This window comes from Beta vulgaris, chromosome 5 (genome assembly GCF_026745355.1).
Source record: "Beta vulgaris subsp. vulgaris cultivar EL10 chromosome 5, EL10.2, whole genome shotgun sequence".
Classification (NCBI taxonomy): domain Eukaryota; kingdom Viridiplantae; phylum Streptophyta; class Magnoliopsida; order Caryophyllales; family Amaranthaceae; genus Beta; species Beta vulgaris.
The window spans coordinates 51,936,692-51,960,130 of NC_079206.1; the positions used below are offsets into that span (position 1 = coordinate 51,936,692).

At 37.8% G+C, this 23,439-nt stretch overlaps 1 protein-coding gene across 1 annotated transcript; it reads right to left on the reverse strand.

Moving 5' to 3' along the window:
- Nucleotides 1-15,431: 15,431 nt before the first annotated feature.
- Nucleotides 15,432-21,702, reverse strand: LOC130591446 (uncharacterized). Its single transcript, XM_057394770.1, has 4 exons — nt 21,213-21,702; nt 20,220-20,479; nt 15,616-15,756; nt 15,432-15,533 (listed from the first exon to the last, which is right to left on the reverse strand). Exons 1-4 carry the CDS (start codon nt 21,700-21,702, stop codon nt 15,432-15,434), a joined length of 993 nt encoding a protein of 330 aa, XP_057250753.1.
- Nucleotides 21,703-23,439: the final 1,737 nt, after the last annotated feature.

Here is a 23,439-nt window from a genome sequence, read left to right on the forward strand (position 1 = left end):
CAGCTTGTCAGAGCAGCGCGTGTGTGGTGCTCGTGTTTCTTTCTTTCTTTTCTCGTTCGCTGTTGGGTTGTCGCTGCTCTGCCCTGTTTCTTCTCTCTCCTCTCGCTGGTTGTTTGCTGCCGGAGCCCATTTCCCCCTTGTCGTGTCTTCCCTGCTCTTGAAGCAGAGGTAAAGTCTGTTTCCTCTTAAAATTCTAATTTCAAGATTTGTAAATTATTTCCAAGTTGTTGTCTTTGTTGTTATTGTTGCTGCGTTGTCATTGTAATTTTATTGGTTGTTGTTGCGGTGAAGTTGTTGTAGTAGGTGTTGTTGGGTGGGTGTTGTTGTGGTTATTATTGTTGTAGTTGGAGTTGTTATATTTGAAGATAAGTATAGAAGTTACATAGAATTAGTTAGTTTCTATTTGGGAGATTTAGTTTAAATTTTCTTATTTAGTGAGGATCCTATTGATTATTGTTATTATTTTGAGGTAAATTGTTGGAGAATGATTATGGAGTTTGAGTCTCATTTTGGAGATGGAGATTAATGAAGGAGGTTGTATTGTTCACATCTGGATCGCGTATGAGGTAACTTTTATGTTCAGTAAAATCATTTACTCATGCCCATGTGTGTGTGGATCTCTATTGTGTTTTTGATACTTAAGTTCGTACTATGGCCATAGTTATGAATATGTTATGAGTTCATTCTGGAAACGTTATTCGATGATTATGAATACGCAACTGTTTTGCTGGCTTAGTTTATGAACTGAAAATAGAAAGTGGGCAAGGTATGGGTGGAGGATGGTTACTCTTTTGACCTAATACGGTCGGCTACGGTCCATAACGAACCTTGGGGGTAGTATTGTTGGGCTCCATAACGAACCTTGGAGGCAGCGTTTGTCCTTTGTCCAAAGCCTGTACTTGCCACTGATTGTTTAAGAGAGTGAGCTATGCCAGCGTTATACGAAATGAAAACGATTTGAGAAATAAAATATTTTTAACGGGCTGAAGTAAAGGTTACGAGTTTTCCACTCATTTTGGAATTTTTTTTGTTTTGTATTTCTTCTCTGAATTCGCAGGTTTGGTATCAAGAGCTCGAGAATGGAAGTGAAACAAGATTAAGATGTCGTCGTGGCTTAAGGATTAAGTTTAAATTCTAGATAGTTGTTTATATTTCGATGTATAATATTTGGGAATATTAGTCGAGTTATTGGTGTAATTAAGGTGATTTTTCCGCTGCGATTTTATTAATCAAGATTTGGATTCTAGTTTATGGTTGTCAAGTGTATTTCGCTAGCAGCTCGGAAGAGCGGGCTGTTACAAGATGGTATCAGAGCAACCTTGCGACCGTATGCCTAGTTGGCTACCTAGCGAGGGTAAAAGATTCTTGGATAGTTTGAAATCGATTTGGGATTATTAGTGGTTGAGAATTGATGATGAGAAATTAGGAATGTTGAAGTTTGAGTGTATAAGTGTTGCGCTTTTGCGTGTGCTATATGATTTTGTTTACGTAAAGGTGTAGTGTCTTGTAATGTCTATGATGGTGTGTATTTTGAGAAAAATTGTATAATTTGGTTAAGTAAAAGAATTTCAAACGAGATCTCTACGAATGAGATGATTGGAATCCTATTCCGAAAATTTTGCCCCTTTTGTTTTCTTTGCTCCTCAATTTTGATAATGAGTTGAAGTGGAGATACAGAAGCTGATGGTAGAATTGAGGTTGGATGTCTGATATCTTACAAGTTGAGATTTTGGTTTTATTTAAATTATTATTTTCAAGTTTCGAGGACGAAACTTTAAATAAGGGTGGTAGTATGTAATAGCCCTGTTTTTAAGAGCGTTTGTTTAAAAGATGATTATATTCATTAAGTTAATTATGTTCCGAAAATTCTTATTTTATTTGAGTTATGGAGTATGAATTTTATTTGTCGTTCTTGTAATATTCTCGTTATATTAATTTTTATGAAGTTATTATTATATTATTTTATATATTGCGTTTGATGAGCAATTTGTTGATTTGTATTTACCCGATTAGGAAACCAAAGTCGGGTTCCCATCCTTTGTTGTTGTCGGTTATTTTTGGAAGATAAACCCAAAAGCCCCTTTTTTGTCAGTTAATGAGAGAACCCAAACCTCATCACATTTCCTTCTCGTAGATTTTGAAATTTTAAAACCCAAAACCCCAAGGGAAACCCGAAACCCCGTGAAACTCCTTCTCCCTTGCGTCTCTCTCTCACACCCGCATCTCGCTGTCGCGCCGTTAGCCCTTGTTCGCCGGAGCTTCGCGGTGCTGCAGTCCCCCCCCCCCCTTCGTGCTTTGTTGTGGCTTTATTGTGTTGTCGTCGTTGCTGCTTGGCTACTGTTAGCTCCTGCTCGCTGGAGCTCTGTTTCTGCGCGCCGTCGTCTGTCATTTTCAGCTTGTCGGAGCAGCGCGTGTGTGGTGCTCGTGTTTCTTTCTTTCTTTTCTCGTTCGCTGCTGGGTTGTCGCTGCTCTACCGTGTTTCTTCTCTCTCCTCTCGCTGGTTGTTGTTGCTGCCGGAGCCCATTTCCCCCTTGTCGTGTCTTCCCTGCTCTTGAAGCAGAGGTAAAGTCTGTTTCCTCTTAAAATTCTAATTTCAAGATTTGTAAATTATTTCCAAGTTGTTGTCGTTTGTTGTTATTGTTGCTGCGTTGTCATTGTAATTGTATTGGTTGTTGTTGGTGGTGAAGTTGTTGTAGTAGGTGTTGTTGGGTGGGTGTTGTTGTGGTTATTATTGTTGTAGTTGGAGTTGTTATATTTGAAGATAAGTATAGAAGTTACATAGAATTAGTTAGTTTCTATTTGGGAGATTTAGTTTAAATTTTCTTATTTAGTGAGGGTCCTATTAATTATTGTTATTATTTTAAGGTAAATTGTTGGAGAATGATTATGGAGTTTGAGTCTCATTTTGGAGATGGAGATTAATGAAGGAGGTTGTATTGTTCACATCTGGATTGCGTATGAGGTAACTTTTATGTTCAGTAAAATCATTTACTCATGCCCGTGTGTGTGTGGATCTCTATTGTGTTTTTGATACTTAAGTTCGTATTATGGCCATAGTTATGAATATGTTATGAGTTCATTCTGGAAACGTTATTCGATGATTATGAATACGAACTTTTGCTGGCTTAGTTTATGAACTGAAAATAGAAAGTGGGCAAGGTATGGGTGGAGAGGTTACTCTTTTGACCTAATACGGTCGGCTACGGTCCATAACGAACCTTGGGGGTAGTATTGTTGGGCTCCATAACGAACCTTGGAGGCAGCGTTTTTCCTTTGTCCAAAGCCTGTACTTGCCACTGATTGTTTAAGAGAGTGAGCTATGCCAGCGTTATACGAAATGAAAACGATTTGAGAAATAAAATGTTTTAACGGGCTGAAGTAAAGGTTACGAGTTTTCCACTCATTTTGGAATTTTGTTTGTTTTGTATTTCTTCTCTGAATTCGCAGGTTTGGTATCAAGAGCTCGAGAATGGAAGTGAAGCAAGATTAAGATCTCGTCGTGGCTTAAGGATTAAGTTTATATTCAGATAGTTGTTTATATTTCATATATATTTGGGAATATTAGTCGAGTTATTGGTGTAATTAAGGTTATTTTTCCGCTGCGATTTTATTAATCAAGATTTGGATTCTAGTTTATGGTTGTCAAGTGTATTTCGCTAGCAGCTCGGAAGAGCGGGCTGTTACACCTGACCTCTCATTTGATATGCTAATACACTAACCAACTACACTACAATACTTAGTTGGTCTTTTTTGGGGGAAAAATTATTTAAAGACAAGATAATAATACTATTTTTTAAGACTTCAAATGCATGTTGGTAAATAATACGGGCCGTATTGCTCGGGACACGAACTAGTTAATGGTCTATATTACTAACCTTCGTTTCAAAATAAATGACACGTTATGACTTTTACAATATTCATACACTCTCCTTTGACCATGTTTTGTGTTTTTATGTATGAAAAAAATATAATCATGTGCGATCTTGTTAAATTCGTCTCGATATATAGTTTCATAATATCAACTTTTTATAATTTTTACATTTAGGAAATTAGAGATATTATAGTTAAAGTTATGTATTCACAAGCGTGTTTGGAGAAGTATGTCAAGTATTTTTAAAGAGAAAGTATTAGATTTAAACCAACTTTCTATTTTAAAAAATTAAAAGAAATAAAAAAAAAAAAGAATAATTGACATGAATCAATAAAATTATCTGGCACATAAAATAATACACATAATTAAATGGGTCTATAATGGGTGTATGCTAAAACCAACTTAATTCATTATCTATGTTATTGTTTCTCTAAGAGCAATATTGGATTTTTGGGGCTATTGTCAACAATTTTGTTGGTGGTGAACCTCGTTATTAGAAATAGGACTATCTTTCTTATGTTCTTTATAATAATACTCTTTTCTTATTCGAGAATTTTTCTCATTTTGTAGATTTTTTTTTCATTTGTCTATCATATGAGTATTTATTTATTAATGTTGAAGTCTCTAGGAAGTCGATCTAAATTCAAAAAGGTTTGGTTCAATATATAACTTTTTCAATCCAATCACACACAACACAAATTGTGAAGATTTTAACTTTAACGAAAGATACAAAGTCATACAAATTAAAACAATATACATTTGCAAAGTCCCAAAGTTAAAGCCATGATCAATTTAGAGCTTTGCCCGAGTATCATCTTAGTTCATTGATGTAATTGTAAAATTACAATTTAAACTCGAAACATTTACCATGCGTACAATGGTGGATCTTCATTGGGGAAGGCCTGGCCCTGACTCTTCATAAAAGGTTTAGAGCCCAAAATCGAGGATGCAAAAATAAGTTACACGGTATCATAATATGTTATTATGGAAAAATTTGGCCTCCTATAACAAATCTTTCAAGATCCGTCACTACATGCGCGTCAAACTATTTAATGTTGGAGTTTATAAAAGGCTTTTAAAGAAACTCAAGAGTTGCTTCAAAAGAATGTGAAAAGTCCCACATTGAAAGAATAATAGGGAGTGTAAGGGGTTTATAATCATTACACTTTCTATACTCATTGAGTTGTGTAGCAAAAGGACTTTTAGTGGGCATGTGGTGAGTGGAGTTACCACACGTGCCCGGTCCAGACCAGGGCCATGGGCCTTGGGCTAACTAAAGTTTTGGGTCAATATTCTGTAGGTTTATGACCGTTTTTTAGCCACTATTAAAGTTACCGTTTTTCCCCTTATTTTCTCCCTTAATGTGTCATTATTCCTAATTTCGTGCCATAACTCCTCCCTCTAAGTGTCCGTTGGTACCCACGTTTTAAGCCTCTGGTTTTCTTCTCTCTATAAATACCGAGGTTTATTCTTGAATTAAACACAGCAAAATCGAAAAACACTTTCTTCTTCACTACTTTCTCACTATTCTAATATTCTGGGCAATATTCAAGATCGTTCTCAATCTGTTTTTCCATCAACACTGGAAATACAGAAACCGTGTATTTCTGGAGGTTGATTGCTATGAGGTCGTGTGTTGTTGCGGGGCAAATTCAACTTTAGGGCAGTGAGTTCTTCACGCCACGGTTATCAGAGAAGTTTAATTAATGTTCTTTGCAGTCTTCGTTCCTACATTGTAAAGTTGAATTTTTTTGAATTTTTATTTCTGTTTTTCGGAACTATGGCTGCTGAAATTCCTTATGAAAATGTGCGTGTCCTTAATGCTGTCCCTATAACCAATCCCTTTGTTCCCGATATGTCTAAGTTAGAACCGTTTGTTGGGAAGAATAATAGGATGTGGTCTGATAAAATGGAATTTTTCTTGGGTCAGAGTGGTGTTGATTATTGTTTGGCTGTTGATGTTGCTCCTGAAAATTCTGTTAGGGATTTTGTGAAAGATAATAAGATCTGTCGTGGGATGTTACTAGGGATGGCAATGGGGTGGGTCTGGGTCGGGTCCACCTGGACCCAGACCCAGACCCGTTTATTTTTCACAGACCCAGACCCGCCCAAGACCCGTTGGGTCTAGATTTTTCAGACCCAGACCCAGATCCGCTGGGTCTAGCGGGTCCATGGGTCCTTACTGGGTTCTAAATGGGTTCTTTTTAGTTTTAAGTTTTCATCAAATTTTTAAATATATGTAATTAAAAATTTTTCCTCCTAATATGTATAGGTTCTTGTATTCATGGTTAAAGCATTCTCTAAATAAAATTTTAAGAATTAACTGATAAAATATTAAAATGTTACAACTTATAAAGTTACATGTCTTAGTGGACTTACAACACTAACGAGTTCACAAAATCACAACTCATAAAATTTTAGAGTTTAGGTAAAAAAAAAAATTCTAATATGTAAATGGGTCCGCGGGGCGGGTCTGGGTCTAGCATATGTGGACCCAGACCCAGACCCGACCCACGCTCTTCGGGACCCAGACCCTTATAAATGGGTCGGGTCCTAGCGGGTCTGGGTCGGGTCCAGGACCCATTGCCATCCCTAGATGTTACTGCATTATATGACTGCTTCCCTTTATCTGATTAATAGTAAGTCTAAAAATATTAAGGAGATTTGGGATGGTTTGAATGCTATGTATGGGACTGATGACTTTGGGACTAAGAAATATGCTTGTAGTCGTTGGTTGAAGTTTTCAATGAATGATGATAAACCTGTGCTTAATCAAGTTCATGAGTATGAACATTTATGTGCTGATATTGTTGCCGAGGGTATGGCTATTCCTGATCTTTTCCAAGCCAATTGCCTACTAGAAAAATTGCCTTCTTCTTGGGAGAATTTTGTTCATTCCTTAAAATATAGGCAGAGTGATTTTACCCTTCAAGAGTTAGTGTCCCATATTAAGATTGAGGAGCAGAATCGTATCCAAATAAAAGGAAAATCAGTTGATCATTCTTCTTCTTCTGCTAATCTTGTGGAAAGTAAGGCTGCTGCAGGTAAAGGACCAAAAGGTAAAGGTCATAATCAGTTTCATGGTACCAGGCAGAATAACAGCAACTTCAAGGGAAAAGGTCACTAGTAGAATAAATGTTATTTGCTGCGCTGATATTGCTGCGGTTTTACCTATACGCAGCAATATAATACGCAAAAAAAATAAAAAAACTGAAAATGACAATATTGCTGCGGTTCCCGCCAAAAACCGCAGCAATGTCGTTCAACGGGTCAATTTTGAAAAACATATGGGGCCCACAACAGCTAATATTGATGCGGTTTCCACGTAGGACCGCAGCAATATATTAAAAAAAATACTTTTTAAATATATTGTTGCGGTCCTACGTGGCAACCGCAACAATATTATTAAAAAAAAAATATAAACGCGTGTTAGGTTTTTTCCTTCTCATTTTGTCAATCCTCACAGTCGTTTCCTTCCATTCTCTCAACCCTCTCTCTCTCTCTCAACCTTCCATTCTCTCAACCCTCTCTCTCTCAACCTCTCTTCTCTGTTTTCTCTCATCTCTCTCAACCTCAGCAATATCAACGACTCTTTCTTCGTCGTCTTTCGAACGGAGCGACACGTTCTCCTCGAACTCCAGTGCTCTCGTCAACCTCGAACGCAGCGATCGCTCCCGTCAGTCTCGACCGCAGCGACGCGACGAAGCCGCCAAGCCACCGGCCTCGACCAGAGTATTCGTGCTCCTCTACTCCGCCGTTCGATCCAGATCTGCCAGCCTTTTGTTTTTTCTCGCGTTTTTTTTTTGGTTATCAGTGATGATGTTCGATTTTTTTTTTGATATATTTTCGATCGTTTTTTTAGATATTCGATCTGTTTCTTTCGATCGTTTATTTTCCGATCGTGATTTTAGTTTTTGTAGATATTTTTTTCATTTAGATATTCGATCTTTTTTTTTTTTCCTTTTTTTCATTTTTTTCGGTTACTTTATAGATTTGGTTGTGTTTGTTTTTCCTTGCAGATTTTTTTTCGTTTCTTTGTAGATATTCGATCGTTTTATTTTTATTTTTTGTAGATATTCGTTTTTTTTTTCGTTTTTTGTATATATTCGATCATTTTGGTTGTGATCGTTTTTTAGTCTGTCTATATTCGATCGTTCCTTGTCTTTTTGTTTTTTTTTTTTCATTTTTTTCCGATTACTTTTTAGATCTATTTGTTGTTTTTTAGCTTGTAGTTTTTTTTTCTTTTTCATTTTTCATTTTAGATAGTTTTTTTTTCGTTTTTTTATTTTACATATTATTCTTTTGTAATATTCATGTAATTAATTTTTCATCTTTATATATTAATATATTAATGAGATTCATGTTATTTTATATTCAGTTTGCCTGAGAATTTAATGGATAATGAATGGGTTAATGGTTTGGTTTTCATATTTCAAATTTACTTGACAAATGCAAAAAAAAAAAAAAAAAAAATTACCTGTAGAGGGACATATTGCTGCGGTTTTGGTCTAAAAACCGCAGCAATATTACGTGTTAAACCGATAAAAAATTTATAATATTGCTGCAGTTTGGCCTAAAAACCGCAGCAATATTGGTATATATTGCTGCGGGTTAAAACCGCAGCAATATAATTAATACCTATTGTTGCGCCCTTAATTGCTGCGCGCCCCAAACCGCAGCAATAGGACACTTTTTAACCGCAATATGTAGCATTTATTCTACTAGTGGGTAAATTTAAGGGAAACTGCTTTGTGTGTGGTAAGTATGGGCATGCTGCCAAGGAGTGCCGTCAAAGGAATGAAGCTCCAGTCAAAGCCAAAGACAACAAACCTCAAGCCAACCTTGCTGAAGATGATGTCATTGCTGCTGTGGTGTCCGAGGTAAATCTGGTAAGCAATGTTTCAGAATGGATCGTGGATCCTGGTGCAACCCGTCATATCTGTGCCAACAAGGAAGTGTTCCAGGACTACCAGAAAGTTCCAGAATCAGAATGCATCTTCATGGGAAACTCAAGCACTGTGAGTGTTTTAGGCAAAGGAAAGGTTTTCCTGAAATTAACATCCGGGAAAACCATTGCTTTGCAGAATGTTTGCATGCTCCTGAATCCGCAAAATCTCATTTCTGGTTCACTTTTAAACAAAGCTGGGATTAAGTTATCTTTTGAATCTGATAAACTTGTATTAACCAGAAATGGTATTTTTGTGGGTAAAGGCTTTTGTAATGCTGGACTTTTTGTTTTGGATGTTGTTATTGATAATAAAAACTCTATGCTTCTGTTTATATTGCTGCGTCTGTTTCTTTATGGCATTCTAGACTAGGTCATGTGAATGTTGCCTCTATTAAAAGGCTAAAACACTTAGTCTTATTTCTGACTTTAGCAATACTTCTTTTGATAAATGTGAAGTGTGTGTAGAAGCTAAGCACCCTAAGAAAGCATTCAACAAAAATGTGTCCCGTTCCTCTTATATTAGAGTTAGTCCTAGTGACTTAGGTGACTTTAAGAATTCCATGAGTAGGGGAGGAAAGAAATATATATTACTTTTGTTGATGACTTTTCTCGTTATACTAAGGTTTATTTATTGAGTTCTAAGGATGAGGCAGAAGAGAAAATTTCTTATTTATAAAGCCGAAGTAGAGAACCAATTGGACCTTAAGATTAAAAGGGTGAGATCAGATAGGGGTGGAGAATATGATGGTACTTCCCTTAAGAAATTTTGTGAGTCTAATGGGATTATTCATGAGGTTACACCCTTATACCCCAGAACAGAATGGAATAGCTGAGCGGAAAAATAGAATCTTAAAGATATGATGAATGCTATGCTTATTAGTTCAGGTATGCCACTAATATGTGGGGTGAAGCTATCCTTTCTGCTTGTTATGTCCTTAATCGAGTTCCCCATAAGAAGTTAGATAAACTCCCTATGAATTGTGGAAAGGCTTCAAGCCGAATTTGGGATACCTCAAAGTGTGGGGGTGTTTGGGAAAAAGGACTTCCTGACTTTCAAAGGAGTAAAATTGGACCTAAGACTGTAGATGGTATTTTTATTGGTTATGCGTCTAACAGTGCTGCATATAGACTCATTCTTAAGGATGCATCTGGTTTTGGTCCTATTAGAGAGTCAAGAGATGTTGAATTTTTTGAGCATATTTTCCTATGAAAGTTATTTATCAATCATGCTTGCCTGCTGCATCTTCTTCTGTTTTGCATCGTGACATTGCATCATCTAGTGAGACCTTAGAACCTAGAAGGAGTAAGAGAGCTAGAACTGAGTCTAGTTTCGGACCTGATTTTATTACTACCTTTCTAGCTGAAAAAGAGTGCTTAGATGAGCAAGATATCAATGCTTTTGTGTTAGAAGAGAACCCGAGAACCTATGCTGAGGCCATGAGATCGGTAGACTCAAGTTTTTGGTTAGAGGCTATTAACAGTGAAATAGAGTCTATTATGAGTAATAACACTTGGGTTTTGCAACCTTCCTAGAGGTTGTAAGCCTTAAGCAGTAGGTGGATTTTTACAAAGAAATGCAAGCCTGATGGGTCTTTAGATAAGTATAAGGCTAGACTTGTAGTTGGAGGGCATCGCCAAAAACAAGGGTTAGACTTCTTTGATACTTATTCTCCTGTGACCAAGGTAGCCACCATTAGAGCTTTAATTGCACTTGCATCTATTCATGATTTAATTGTGCATCAAATGGATGTGAAAATTGCATTTTTGAATGGTGAGTTAAATGAGGAGATCTATATGAAGCAACCTGAAGGATGTGAGGTTCCTGGTCAAGAGGACAAGGTATGCAAGCTTATTAGATCTTTGTATGGTTTAAAACAAGCACCAAAACAATGGTATGATAAATTCATCAAACTATTACTTCAAATGGTTTTTTGGTAAATGATTCTGATGCTTGTGTTTATTCCAAAATTGATGAACTTGGTTGTGTTTTCATATGTCTATATGTGGATGATATGTTGATCTTTGGGACCAATATAGACGTAGTAAATCAACTAAGGTTCCCTAAATTCTTGTTTTGAGATGAAAGATTTAGGAGACGCTGATGTTATTCTTGGAATAAAGATTACTAGCTAGAACTTCATATGGGATATCTTTAAATCAATCTCATTATATTGAGAAAATATTAAAGAAGTTTGATCAATTTGATTGTGTCCATGTGAAAACCCCATATGCTTCTAGTATTTATTTTTTTTTCATAAGTAAGTAAGAGATGAAATTATCAAACAAAACGTCAATACACCCTAACAAAAACCTTTAGTACCCAAGTACTACAAGGAGACACATCTAATTACAAAGATTCCACCCATCTCCTATCATTTTGACTTAACTTTTTAGGCAAAACATTGAGATACCTATGCTTTACATCCCATTTTATTCTCTTAACAGTATAGTCTATACAATGAATTCTTCCCTCCTATAAAGCTTGATTCCTAGCCTGCCATATACAGTATATAACAGCTTCCACAACAGCTGCTTGCACCAGCCTCCTGCATTTTGTTCCTCTCCTTCTGCTAACCAACCGCTGGATAGCTGCTAAAGATCCTAACTCCTTGTTGTAATTCCACACTATTGCTTTATGCCATTAAGACATCTACTACTGTATTCACAATTGAAGAATAAGTGCCTATGATCCTCCACTTGAGCCTCACAAATCAGACATGTGTTAGTGGCACTCACACCCCAGCTATGTAATTTCTCCCTTGTCTGCAGCCTACCTTGAATTGCTACCCAGCTACAGAACTGATGTTTGGGAATTCCCATCCTTCCCCATATAGCAGAACACCATTGAAGTTTCTCATATTCACCAGAGAGTTTCGTGTAGACCTCAGTGATTGAATATTGAGACATTTGCTGAAATTGGAGCTGAGTGTAATGAGCTTTCAATTGATTCTTTACACTCCATACCTGTCTCCAGTACCAACTACTTGTTTTACTTGGATTGTAGTCCCACCATGACTGTTGCTTAATATAAATTGCATGAACCCACTTTACCCACAAGTTATCAACTTTTTCTCCATTGCCCACACATACTTACCCATTGCAGCTATGTTCCATAGGTAAACATTTCTTATACCTAAACCACCTACACTCTTAGGAGTACATACACCATCCCACTTTACATATCCTGCCTTCATACTAAAGTGCTCACCAGACCACAGAAAAGCTCTACAAATCTTACTGACATCTTGCAAAACTTGTTTAGGCAAAACAAATACCTAAGCCCAATAGGAGTGCAGGCTTATCAAAACAGAATTTATAAGTTGTACCCTTCCTGCAAAGGAGATATTTCGAGTGCTCCATGTTCTAATCCTTGCAACCATCTTTTCTGTAAGGCTTTCACATTCAGCTAGTGAGATTCTCTTTGTGCATACGGGTACCCCAAGGTATTTGAATGGCAAATACCCTCTTGTGAATCCAGAACTATCTAAAGCCCTTTGAATTTCCTCCTCCTGCATGTTGCTGAAGTACATATATGACTTATTGACATTTGCCTGCTGCCCTGAGGTCTCAGAGAACAACTTAAAACCTCTAAGTACAAGATGAATTGCAGTGAATTCCCCTTTACAGCAGAGAAGTATGTCATCAGCAAAACAAAATTGAGTGATACTCATGTCCTTGCACTGAGGATGGAACCCAAAATCCTCCCTTTCACTCACCTTTTTCATAATTCTGGAAACATATTCCATACAGACTACAAAGAGGAGGGGAGACAAGGGATCACCTTGTCTCAAACCCCTTTGAGATGAAAAATAACCATGCATGACCCCATTTATCATTAATGAAAACTTAGGAGTTTCCACACAAGTCATAATGAAACCAATGAATCTTGTAGGAAACCCCAGGCTTTCTAACATCTCCTTCAAAAACCTCCACTCTACAGTATCATATGCCTTCCTCATGTCAACTTTCATCATGCAACTAGGCCTGCCTCCTCTCTTATCATACTTCTTCACCATATCTTGGCAAATCATGATGTTGTGCATAATATTTCTGCTATGTACAAAGGCTCCTTGTGTATCCATTATGATCGATATCAGGAAGCACATCTCTCAGTCTGTTACATAAGACCTTTGTGATACATTTATATATCACATTACAACAAGATATAGGTCTATATTCACCCACATGGCTAGGACAACTTATTTTAGGAATGAGTGTGATAGATGCAGAGTTTACCTCCTTTAATAATCTTCCAGTGTGGAAAAAATCTACCACTGCATCAATAATATCACTCCCTACTATTTGCCAACAGTCCTTAAAGAACTGGCTACCAAATCCATCAAGACCAGGGGCCCTATCACCATGTATAGACAATAAAGCTTGTTTTACTTCCTTCCTATTCACTGGCTTGTATAGGAATTCACAATGAGCTGGTATCACCAGAGGCCCACAATTAACCACCCTGGTCTTCACAGACTTTCTATTCTCCATTTTGGAGCCAAGTAAGTTCTCATAGTATTCTAGAAAGGCGGCATTAACTTCCTGAGGTTTATCCACCCACACACCTGCTTCATTATGAATACTGAAAATAGCATTCTGTAACTGTCTCTTCTTTATACTCCTATGAAAAATCTTGGTATTCAGATCCCCATCTCTCAACCAATCACCTTTTGCCTTCTGTTGCAAAAATTGCATATATATTTTTTGAGCAATTTTATACTCAGTAGCAGCCTCTGACTCCTGCCTTCTTAAAACATATTCTCAGGTTGTCTATGAACTTGTTCTTGGCAGTGCTTCAGTAGCTGAGCCTGCTTCATAGCCTTTGCTTGCAGATCATGAAACCCTTCTGCATTGAATTTCTTCAATACCCCTTTCAGTCTCTTCAGTTTCTGGACCACTCTGAACATAGGGGTTCCAGTGATGGGGCTATTCCAGCTTTCAGCCACCAATGCTTCAAAGCCATCAGCATTTCTCCACATTGCAAAGTATCTAAATGGTTTTCTCCCCATGTTCATAGTAGGGTATGCAATCATAATTGCAGGGCTATGATCAAAGTCACCCTCAGGATGAAAGAGAGCTTCTGTACTTGGATAAGTCTCCATCCAGGCTTCATTACACATCACTCTATCAAGCTTAGAGTATACTCTGCCTTCAGCCTCTTGCTTATTATTCCAAGTATAGAAACATCCAGTAGACTTCATGTCCTCCATATTACACTGTTCCACACACCTCCTAAAATCAATAATTTCAGTAGCGCTCACAGGAGCTCCTACTCTCTCATCCATATTCAGCACATTATTGAAATCACCCATCCAAACCCATGCTTCATTCACCCTTCTAATCTGAACTAAATCTCTCCATAATTCCTTCCTACTACCAGCATCATTAAAGTCATATATAAATGTACCATAAAAGGCTTTACCAACTTTAGGCTCAATGTAACAGTGTATGAGTTGACTAGTACAGCAAACAATCTGCACATTAAAGAAGTGAGGACTCCACATTACTACAATCCTCCCCCATTGTGATACTGAGAATTACAAGTGAAACACCACCCAGGACAGACCCTAAGATAAAGATTTCCCATCTTACCAACCTTTACCTTAGTCTCCAAAAGGCTAACCAGTCCAGTAGCATGACTAGTTATGAAATCCCTAACCACTCTTTGCTTAACTGGACTGTTTAGACCTCTCACAATCCAACACAGCACTTTACTCATTGCACCCTGGAGGGCCTTCCACCCTCCCATCTTCATTTCCTCCTAATTTACACACCACTTCTCCCACATTTACCTCCTCTTCCAAAGCCTGAAATGAATTCTGAATGTGCACAGGACTACCTCTCTGAGTAGCCACTCTAGAAGGTCGCATCACCTTCTTGAATCCCCCAGTTTCCTACTCAGTATGCACCTTCTGAGGTTGCCCCCCACCAGGATCCTTCCTCTGCCACACTCTATTCACTTTCTTCTTCTTACAATGCACACTTAAGTGCCCAAATTGTTCACATTTTTCACACTACTTAGGTTTCCATTCGTATACTATATCAATAGATATCACCATCTCCTTTTCATTCAAAAATCTGATATGATCAGGAAATACTTGTTCTATCTCAGCTTTTATCAACACACAAGCAAACTGCAGCCTCTCTCTTTGATGTAGCCTGATCTGTTTTCAAGACCTTACCAATCTGACCTGCAATCTTGTTTAAGCTCCTCTCCCCCCAATATTTGAAGTCCAACTTGTGAAGTTGAATCCACATAGGCACCGTATGAATACCATCCTTTGTTAAATCCATCTCCGGCGTCCATGCTTTTATGATTACCGGTTTTTTATCAAAAAAATGGAAACCTCCATGTAACACAGCATCCCTACTCTCCATAGACATGAATCTCACTATGAACATCCCCTTCTTGAGACTAACCACCTTATCCACTCCTAATTTCTTCCAAATCCGACGAATAAAACCTTCCATAACATATATTGGTGGATTCGCACCCAATACATAGCATATGATGGAAGAATTCCAGAAATCTACTTCATCTTGAATATCATCCTCAGTAATTCTAATACATTTATCAGATTCCTCATTTTCCTTCATATTCTTATGTGTTATCTAAATTTTATCAGCATTATCCACCACATTATTCTCAATTAACACCTGATTTTGATCAAGCAATCGCAAATTTAGAGGTGAATTTCGATTACCTGAATCAACCTGTAAAACAGGGGTTGATACACCAGCCTCCAGCTTATTGGACTTAATTCGCAGTCATCCACTCCAAAAATTGATGTCGAACCTCCGATTGTTGCTGCAGATGCATCAAGGATGATTTTGGTGACAAATGCTGGCCAAGATTCATCACCTCATCTTCATCCGAACTCACAAAGTCTAGAGCCTGAACACCTAAAATTTCGTCCATCTTACGTGTTTTCTTCGCCTGTGATGATGAAGGCACATTCAATTTCTTAGACTTATAAATTGAATTAGAGGAATTGGAATTTGCTCTTGCTCGAGTTTTCCTAGCCATGACAGCTCAACAACACCAATGTGTATTTGAGAGAAAAGCTAGAGAGAGAAAGTCCCGCCTCTTTTTTCTACTCCAATGTTTTGTTTTTTTATGATCCTAGTTTCCATTTGAAAAAGAATAAAGGTGATAGTATATCACAAAAACAATATGCAAAAATAATTGGTAGTGTAATGTTCTTGATGAATTATACTAGACCTGATATAGCTTATGCGGTTAGCTAGTAGATTAAGCAGGTATACTCACAATCCTAAGCGGGAGCACTGGGTTGCCTTAATTAGATTGTTGAAGTATCTAAAAGGCACTACCAATTGGGGTCTACATTATCAAAGGACACCTTGTGTCCTTGAAGGATTTTGTGATGCTAATTGGGTGTCGGATAATGATGAGATTCAATCTACTAGCGGTTATGTTTTCACTCTTGCTGGAGGAGCTATATTATGGAAATCATCAAAACAAACTTGTATTGCCAAATCTACAATGGAATCTGAGTTTATTGCTTTAGAATTGGCAGGTCAAGAAGCTGAATGGATAAGGAGTTTGCTTGCTGATATTCCATTGTGGGGGAAGCCAGCTCCATCAGTTTCTATGCGGTGTGACTCACAAGCAACAATTGGGGTAGCGAATTATCAAGCCTATAATTGAAAGAGAAGGCATATTCGCTTAAGGCATGCCATAGTTAGAAATCTAATTAGAGATAATGTGTTGTCACTCGAGTATTTAAAATCAAAGAGGAATATTGCTGATCCTCTCACCAAAGGCCTTTGTAGAAAAATGGTGCTGGAGTCAGCACAAGGAATGGGTTTAAAGCCTATTGCAGAGTGAATTGTGATGGATACCCTTCTTAGGAATTCCTAAGTTCAAAGGGTCAAACGAAATCACAAAACAACTCAAGTTATTGTGTACTACTACCATTCCTATTAATAAAAGTGATGCAGTATTTTGTTTTAATCTACTGTGATATGTGTAAGGTTGAGCATAAAGCTCTTAATAAGTTCATAGCCTTATTTGAGGTGGTTTGTGACAGTACAAATTTGATGAACTTACCTATGTGAATGTGGGGGTTACGCCCAATCCCCTATGAGAGTCCAAGGCTTAGGCTCTCTAGAGCATTCATGAGAATCCAGGTAAATTGTGGGGCACCTATATTATGTTTGCGAGAACCACTAGTGGAAAAATAAGGAAGGGCTGCGCTAAAAAAGACCCTTAGGGCTGCGCTTTTTGACAGCAGCCCTTTCAATAGCGACCCTTCACTTTTTAAGTAGGGCTGCGCTTTTACCTAAAAAGCGCAGCCCTTCTAGCTTAGAAGGGCTGCGCTTTTTAGGTAAAAGCGCAAACCTTCCTACCAAAAAACAAAAATAAAAAATTTTTTTTTTGACATTTTTTTATATAGAGTAATATTACTAAAAACAACATAAAATTGACATTAAACATCGAATACAAACACAATTTATTATAGAGCTAAAGACCAACGAGAGAACAAAAAGAAATGAATACATCAGAATACAAATTTTTTTTTTTAGCATTTTTTATATACAGAAATATTACTAAAAACAACAAAATTGACATTCACCATTTGCGCAAAAATTGACCAACTACATCAGAATACAAAAAATTACAGTAACTACACAAAAAGAAATGAATACAAACCAAAAAAACAGAAATTAATATCCTGAAAAGAAAAACCGAAAAAAACTACATCAGAATTACAAAAAACAAAATGAGGAGAAGGGGCTTAGGGGTTGTCAAGAAACGAAAAAAAGTAACAAAAAATAAACGAAAATAAACGAAAATGAAAAAAATGAAAAAAAAAACCCTAAAATTTTAGATTTGAAGTTGCTGCCAATGAACGAACGAAATAGAAAAAAAAGGAACGAAAATAGAACAAAAATGAAAAAAAATGAACGAAAATGAACAAAAAATGAGAAAAATAAACGAAAATAAACAAAAATGAAAATAAAACCCTAAAATTATAGATCTGAAGACCAACGAGAGAACGGCGAACGAACAAGATAAAGACGGAGAAGTTCCGCAGCAAGGGGCGCAGGTCAACGACGAACGGAGGTGGTTTTTGCGCGCGACGGTGGTGAGGAGACGAACAGCGAGAGAGGAGAGAGAATGGGTCTGGCTTTTGCGCGCGACGGTTGTTGTTTTTGCAAGGCCCCACTCGTCGGGGTCGAAGGCGACCATTATAGGTGGTTTTCTTGTTGTTATGATTAATGAGGATGGTGAGAGAGGGTGAGGATCCGACGAAGTGTGAGTTGTTGTTGTTGTTTTTGCGCTTTTGTTTGTCTGGGAGGTTGAGAGAGAAGAGAGAGAAGAGGGAGGGTGAGAGAGAAGAGGGAGGCGTGAGAGAGAGAGAAAGGGGTGTAAGTGCAAGAGACACTCAAGAGGGGGGCTGAATTGAGTGTTTGTCCGAATGTTGTAACTTTTTCGATTATAGTAAGAACAGTAAAAGAACAGTACTCTAGCAGCGGAAATAAAAGCAATGAATAAACAACACCAGGATTTAACGAGGTTCGACTTCTAATAAGTCTACGTCCTCCACTCACTCACTCTTTTATTAATCAACTCAGAATAACAAAAGAATTACACTCAATCACTTATGCACCTATGCACAAGATGATTCCCCAACTTCCACCTATGAAAGTTCGATTCAACCACCAACTATGATGGTTCAAATGAAGTTGATCCCTGATCAACTTTCCCAACAAACTGAACTCACAGAATGCTCAAATACAATCAGTTTTTCTCTCAAGAACAAAACAGCCTTTCACGCTTAGAATGAGAGTAATTTAAGAGCTATGTGGTATTCAGGTTTATGCTTGGATTTGAGAGTTCAAGAGATGAAGTGCTTTTGCTTAGAGTATTATGAAAATATGCGTGCAAAAGCTTAAGGTTTGAATGCTAGCAGTACTTCTTAAATAAGCCTTTGGTAAGTAAATATTACATGATATTATGTGAGTATACTTTCCTTGGAAGTATGGAAATTATTCCAAGGAAAATATACTTAGTATAATATCATATAACACACTTACCATACTTAAGAAATCTTGCTCACATAACAAACCATGCATCCGTGTATTTTGAAAATCAATTTTACGCGGAAAGAAAACTTTCCTAAAATACGAATGCATGAAGTAAACCTTAGAGGACTTGTTCAGATCTGTTCCCAGATTGTTCCAATCAACCAAGTTTTACTTGTAGTTGTGTATGACAAGTACTCGAGGTTACTTGTCATCACAACTAGCTCATCTCTCAGTTTCAAACCTTTATAGTGCATCAAAACCTTTATACCACTTACATTGCATCTAAGACCTAAAAGCTACAACTTGATCTTGGTCTTCATGCAATTTCTCAAGACTTGGCTTCACTAGCTTCGTCTTTCTATCCATTGAACTGTACTTTGGCACCTACACATGTAAACAAAACATGCATGCAATATAATAGTTCAATGTGGTTTTCATCATTCAAAACTCAAAACAGGGAACTCAAACAAATTCCCCCTTTTTGATGATGACAAACCTGAAGTTCCCCCTGCAAATAATATCATTGTTTTGAACTTTTCAAAAATTAATTCTTAAGAAAGAACTCAAGGCACTGGTCTCGTACTGTTCCTGCAGATTAAGCATATTTACAAGTACACAGTTCACAACTAACTGACACAGTTTAAGAAAGAGTTTCTAAGTACCATAGGCAAATACTAATTAGACTCAGAGCTCTTAGACTTAAACATGCATTCGCAAGAAGAACATCTAGTGTTCAGACTTATTTCTAAGTCATTAGGGTGAAAAGAAGTAAAGTGTTTGAATACACTACTTCCAAGACCAATCTAGTTGCCACCTCTAACAAGGCATCAGCCTTGTTCTAGTTGCTGCAACACACACAGTTTATAGCACCAGATCTACTTCCCCCTAAGATTAGGTGGAAAAGATCACAGAACTTCGCACCTGCTTCCCCCTTTTGGCATCATCAAAATAAATCAAAGGAACATAAGATAAACTAATTCAAGCCAAATATGCAGCTCAAACAGCATTCTAGGGATGCTGATGCTACCAAAGTTCCTGCAGAGTACCAAAAGCTACTTGTCCTAATTAAGAGTTATTACAGACCAGTAGTAGACCAAATTACAGAAGATCAATTGTTTTTGTAATTTGGGAAGGGGGGTAACCAGATAGAAAGTTTAAGAAAAGAGGGGTTAGCAGCAAAAGATAGTAAGAAGAAAAGAGAATCAATCAGCTCCAGAGTCATTTTCAGTCCCATCATCTTCTTCCTCCTCAAGGTTCTCTGAAGCATCTTCTTCATGTTCTTCCTCCTCCTCTTTTCTTGCTCTTCCTCCTCCTCTTCTGCCTCCTCCTCTTCATCATCTTCATCACCAGCAGCATGGGATGACTCATCCTTTTCCTCAGAATCCTCTCTCCCTGAATACCAGCCTTGTCAAGGCGAACCTCAACTCTCTTGTAGGATTCCTGAAGAGCAGTGCAAAGCTGAGTAACACTATTCAACATATTCTGCATCATCTGATTCTGGTCACTCAACTGCTTCACCAAGGCATAAGTAGCCTGAACTGATTTCGTACTGGTCCCTTCACTAATAGCAGCACCCTTTGCTGCACTTTTCATTTTCAGAACACCACCTGCATATGACATGCCTTTCTGACCTATAATCTGATTCGTAAGGTGAGACATGGTGCCATAGTCTCCCACCATACAAATTTTCCGATGAGTGAACACTAAGGTCAACCATCCTTCATAGGGCAGTGCATGCTTAGCCTTTTCCACACAGCAGATCATGTGACCCAAAATCATAGCAGGGAGATTGATTGGAATATGTTCCATGAGACAGTAAATGAGAACACTATCCATCAACCGAACACTCATGCGCCCTTGTGCTCTGGGAAACACAATCTTTGAGCCTATAGTATGAAAGATCCTCATGATTGGCTCCCTTAGATGGCCAATGGTATACCCCTGCTTAGGGTCAGGAGGACCAGTGAACAACCTGGCTGGATCTGTTCTGCTGTGAGGCCTTTAACTGTGGGCCAGTTCTCCCTTGAGTACTCATCCAGTCCCTTGTGTGGGACTTTGAGAATTCAGCCAAACTCTTCTCAGATAAATTAATGGGAGTGCCCTTAACAAAAGTAAAGTAGGACCCATCGTCCTTAGTATGCAGGTGTTCATAAAATTCCTCAACCAAAGGCATAAACACATCAAGTTCTTTGGCAAACAAGACAGACCATTTCTGAAAATCTAGGGCTTCCTTAACCTCATGCAAGAATTTCTAATTAACCCAACTCTTTGCAACAGAAAAACCAACCAGTATAGACCTATCCCTCAAATCATACAAAGGCGCAGGAGTAATAGACTTACTTTTCTTGGGTTTAGAACCCTCAGCAACAGTAGTAGCAGGCACCTTCCTCGTGTCAGCAGGGAACCGGTCTGATTTTGGTTCCTGCTCCATGATCTCCTTGCCTTTGGAAGATTCAGCATCCTTCCTAGCAACCGTCTTTATCCTAGGGCCCTTGCTAGCACCAGCCTTAACAGTCTCCTTTTTAGGAACTTCCCCCTCAACATCAGCATCTGCTTTCTTCTTTGATTTCTCCACTGGTTGGGGTGCAATTGTAGGGGTAGAAATTTTGGGCTTGGTGGTTTTGATTGATGGTTTAGTAGGAATGGGTTTGGGAACCGGTTTCTCAACAGACTTAACCGCTTTGGATGACGGTTTCTGGGCAACAACCTTCTTTGCCTTTTCAACGATTACAGCCTCCTCCTTCTCAACTTCTTCTTCCTCCATCTCCTGATTCTCCGGTTCAGACACATCCACCGGCTCCGACTCCTTGTCAGATTCTGACTCCTTCATCTTTTCCGACTCCTCTGGCTTAGACTCCTTAACGGGTTTTGGTGAGAGAGCCTTTGATTTTGGTGTGACAGGCTTTTTGGGAGTGGTGGTTTTTGTAATTTTGGGAGGGGCGGTTTTGGTGTTTTTGGCGGTTGATTTTGAAGTAACCGCTTTTGTGGTGGTAGATTTTGTGGTGATTTTTGGTGTTGTTGATTTTGTAGTGGTGGATTTTGCAGTTGCTGGCTTCTTTGAAGACCTCCGTATCAGAGGAACTTCTTCCTCTTCTTCAACCTCTTCCTTGATAAGTAACATTTATGTCACTTCTAGGAGTAGTTTTTACATTATTTTGATAGTTATTTTCATAAATTTCTACCTATTTTAGTTTTTATTTCTTCTTTTTATATTTTGTAGCTTAATTGGAGTTTTTAGTTATTTTTACTAGCTTTTAGCTCTTAATTTCATAATTTATGTATTTTCTTTGTTTTGTTAATTTATAGATTGTTTAGTTTAATTCTCTATTTTTCTTTCCTTTTAGTTATTATTATTTGTACATGTCTCGTTTCTTCCTCCATGTTTGGTTGTGCTTGTAGGTGAGCTTGTTGGAGCTATAATGTGCAATTTGGAATTATCATATACAAGGCATATCCTACACCACACCATGACTATTATCCTACACCGCACCCCAACCTTTCCTACACTCACCCCAACTCCCTTATTCACCTTAATTTACACCACACCATTCCTTACATACACCACTAATACCTCGAATCTACCAATCCTCTTCCACCATACAACACACAACACACAGCAGCACCACCACCCTATCCAGTACCAAGTCGCCACCCTCTGCTCGCCCAACGAATGTGTCCCAGGCAAGAGGAGCGGGCGCTCCTATGTTAAATGGAGCTGGCGCTCCGTTTGAGTTCACCACAAACAGGGGAGTTCCAGAATGTTTCGAGCGAGGTACGAGCGACCTTAGAGCGGGCACTCAAAGAAAAACGCGCTCAATACTTATTAAATGAATCGACGGTCGTGATTCATTGAAGAAAATCAATGGCTGCGATTTTCGCTAATGATGAAGATGATGATGTTGCAGCGAATTAAAGGCCACGATTTTGCTGATGATGGGCGTCGATGATGAGGATGGACCTTGATGGTGATGATGCGGCGAACTCAATTCCAGCGAAGAAGACGAAAATAGAGGAGGAGGGTCTGATGCTTTTGGAGGAGTTTTACCCTTTTTCATTTTCTTTCTTTGACTTTTCTCTTTCCCCTTTATACTTCACACGTTTTCTTTCACTCTTTTTCTTTTATTTTTTTTTCTTTTTTTTTCTTCCATTTTCCTTTTATTTCATTCTTTGTTTTTATTTTCTTCTCCTTTTTCTTTCTTTCCTTTTTATTAGGAGTATAAATATCTTAAGTCATCTTTTTAGAAAGGAGTTTTTTTTTTTATTAGTCTAGTTTTATTATTTTCATCACTCTTAGTTTTTAGGGTTTTAAAGAGGTTTAACCTCCATAGTTTAGTTTAGGGAGAAAAGGGAGAAAAGGGAGAAAACTCAAAGAAATGTGGAAGATTGTAGATTCAAGGGTGACACTTGTATTGGAACTTTCAACCATTAATCAATGAGCATTTCTTACTCTATCTCCTTTTTTATTGTTTTATTTTAATTGTTTTTCTTAGATTAGTTGTTCATGATTAGCTTAATTATTTATGATTTATTTTATTTAGTTTAATGTTAGATTAATGATTATTAGCAT